Source organism: Pistacia vera, unplaced genomic scaffold (genome assembly GCF_008641045.1).
Source record: "Pistacia vera cultivar Batoury unplaced genomic scaffold, PisVer_v2 Contig23, whole genome shotgun sequence".
Lineage (NCBI taxonomy): Eukaryota > Viridiplantae > Streptophyta > Magnoliopsida > Sapindales > Anacardiaceae > Pistacia > Pistacia vera.
In genome coordinates, this window is record NW_022196035.1 from 727,355 (window position 1) to 729,993 (window position 2,639).

The 2,639-nt window shown below is 39.1% G+C and overlaps 1 protein-coding gene across 1 annotated transcript; it reads right to left on the minus strand.

The window, feature by feature from the left end:
- Positions 1-480: 480 nt before the first annotated feature.
- Positions 481-2,332, minus strand: LOC116131112. The gene is made up of 3 exons (XM_031416747.1): positions 1,485-2,332; positions 1,112-1,304; positions 481-1,025 (listed from the first exon to the last, which is right to left on the minus strand). The coding sequence occupies exons 1-3, from the start codon at positions 1,923-1,925 to the stop codon at positions 487-489; spliced, it is 1,173 nt and encodes a 390-aa protein (XP_031272607.1). The 5' UTR covers positions 1,926-2,332; the 3' UTR covers positions 481-486.
- Between the last annotated feature and the right edge of the window lie 307 nt (positions 2,333-2,639).

Sequence of the window (2,639 nt, forward strand, 5' to 3'; positions counted from 1 at the left end):
ATGGATGTATCCGAACTAACTTACGCACACTTCAACTAATCTCTCAGGACTCAAAATTGACAGTCGATTAAATCCTTTGTGATCATCCCTATTAACAATCTAGATAGATCAACCTTAAGAACTCTTAATATAATCTACGTTATAATTGACCGTTGGGTCTCTCGGTGATGGTTACATAGTATTTAACTCTATGTTTTACCAATTTTTGATTTACCTTAAAATATTGATGAATATGCAAAAATATAAATTGCATTTGGAGAAACTATATAGTATAGACGATTTTTGTATTTACTTTTATTATTAGTTTATTACATGTCTCGTAGATTTTCTGCCTCTTCCTACAAACAAAAAAGAAGAGGAACTAAGGGAAAAAAAAAAAAAAAAAAAAAAAAAAAAAAAAAAAAGACAAATGTACCATTATCCGATTATATTTTATATCCATTTTTTTATGCTCAAATTTAAAAAATATATATTTCCCACTTTTTTTCAGGGCTTCTCTTTTAACAGAGAAGCTAGTCCGGTCACCATCTTTGGTCTTCTCTCTACAGTCTTCGGTTTCACCGCCGGCGGCTGCCACGTCATCGTCACCTCATTTGATTTTTTTATTGGTGATTCTGACGGCGCCGTTTTCTCACCAAAAATCAGCTCCAGTTCTCCACAGCAATCATCGCTCTCTGCCGCAAACAAACATTCATCACTCTCCGTCTCGGTTTTGGTCAGTGAAACGGAGTCGTTGCGACACGAGGTTACGGTGAAGGGAGAGAGCCACTTGGCACGCATGTACTCCGCTTTCCTCCAAGGTGGAAAATGCATGCCTTTCTTCTTCAAGCTTTGCTTGGCCGCCTCCGACACGATTGACACAATCTGTCCAATCCTCTCCGGTTTGCCGACGAAAATGTACGGCAACGATTGCAGGATCGCCTTGTAAGAACCGGTCGATCTCGCAATTTCAAATTCCGATCTAAAGTCAATATCAACCAACAGCCTCTCACCATCTACAATCACATCGATATACTCGTATTCACCTGAATAACAAGCAGAAATTAATTTTTTTTTCATACAAAAAAATGGGTTTAGAAAATAAGAAATATCTAGAAGTTTGAGAGGGTACCAGCGGGGAATGAAGGACACTTGTCCCATTTCGATTTGCAGATTGAGCAATTATAGCCGAGAGATGATAATCCTTCGGTGACAATCTTTCTTAAATCGTCTTTCCTTTTGTGATTCTTGCTGTTTTTGTCGACAATTAACGCCGTGTCAGCCAATAGGTTTCTCTCCGCCACACTGGGGCAAGGTATCAAGCTCTGTATAATTCGAAATAAACAAAAACCAGCACGAGTTAGACCAAATAAGCTAGTTTCTTCTTCTTCTACTTCTTTTTATTTATTTTTAAATAGAAAAATGTAAGAAACTTTCTAAGGACTGATGTTTATTTTTTAGAAATGAAATAATTTCTGATAATTTGTTTTTTATTTTCTAATTACCTTTAGTATATCAGATGAGTCGCTGAACGATCCGCCGTTGAATGAATCGGAAAAGCCGTTGAAGACGTCGAATTCATCATCGGAACTGTCATTACCGTTTACGTGAAAGCAATTGCAGCGATTACGGCCACATTTTGCATTGGATTGTTTCTCGTTGGTTTCTTCGATGAAATTCTGAACCATTTTGGCCAAACAAAGTGAGCTAGGCTCGAACTCGGTTCCGTTGGCCGCGTCTTTAGTAAGTTGCGGTTCACCACCTACAGCAGCTGTAGAAGGCTGTCTCTCAGTAGATGAAATTCTCAAAACGCTTGGAAACTGGCGGTCGAACAGCCTCTTGAGCCGCGATTTCAGCACAGGTTTAGTTGACTCCGGTCTAATTATTGGTTCTTTGAGTGCATCAGAATCGATATCAATCGGTTGGATCTTCATCGGAAAAGGCATAACCAGGCTTAAATATAAAAGATTACGCTGTTCTATAGTGAGTACTCTTAACTAACTAGCTTCGCACAAAAGTCCACAGTGTTTTGTTGTTTATATATACACATTAACCCTCTACAATCTAGCTCCTCTACTCAGTACCAGAAACGACACAAAACTCTCAAAAATAAAAACCTCAAACTTAGCCGATTGTTTAAGTAAATCTACCGAAGAATCAGCAAAAGGCCAAAAACGAATACCTTTCAATGAGAAAGAAAGGAATAACTTGCAGACTATGTAGAACAAGCGTAAGGCTTTTCGTGGAAGACGTGGCGGCGATGATCGGAGATAAGGACATTGCGTGTAGATATAGAAGAGGATAATGTCACCGGAATATTCATTTCTCCGGTGATATTCTCGTCACCGGCGATTGTAACCAGAGGGGAGGAGAAGAATAGAGTTTTCTTGTTGGTTTGTTTTGTTGTTTTGGTTATTTTGGTGTGGAGTGGGTAATGGGTTAAGCTTTTATAGGGAAAGTCATCTTGCTGACTCGGATTTGTGGAGCCATGTAGAATCCTACGTGGTCATATTATCTTGAAGCTGCAGGTAACGACGTGGCAGTGTTTGTGGGCATTTGGTTTTGATTTGGGGCTTTGGATATAGAATTACACGATTAAACTTGCCACTGGTATTTGAGAGCGGTCCCTCAATTATGATGGTGGTGGTGGGCCAAATTTG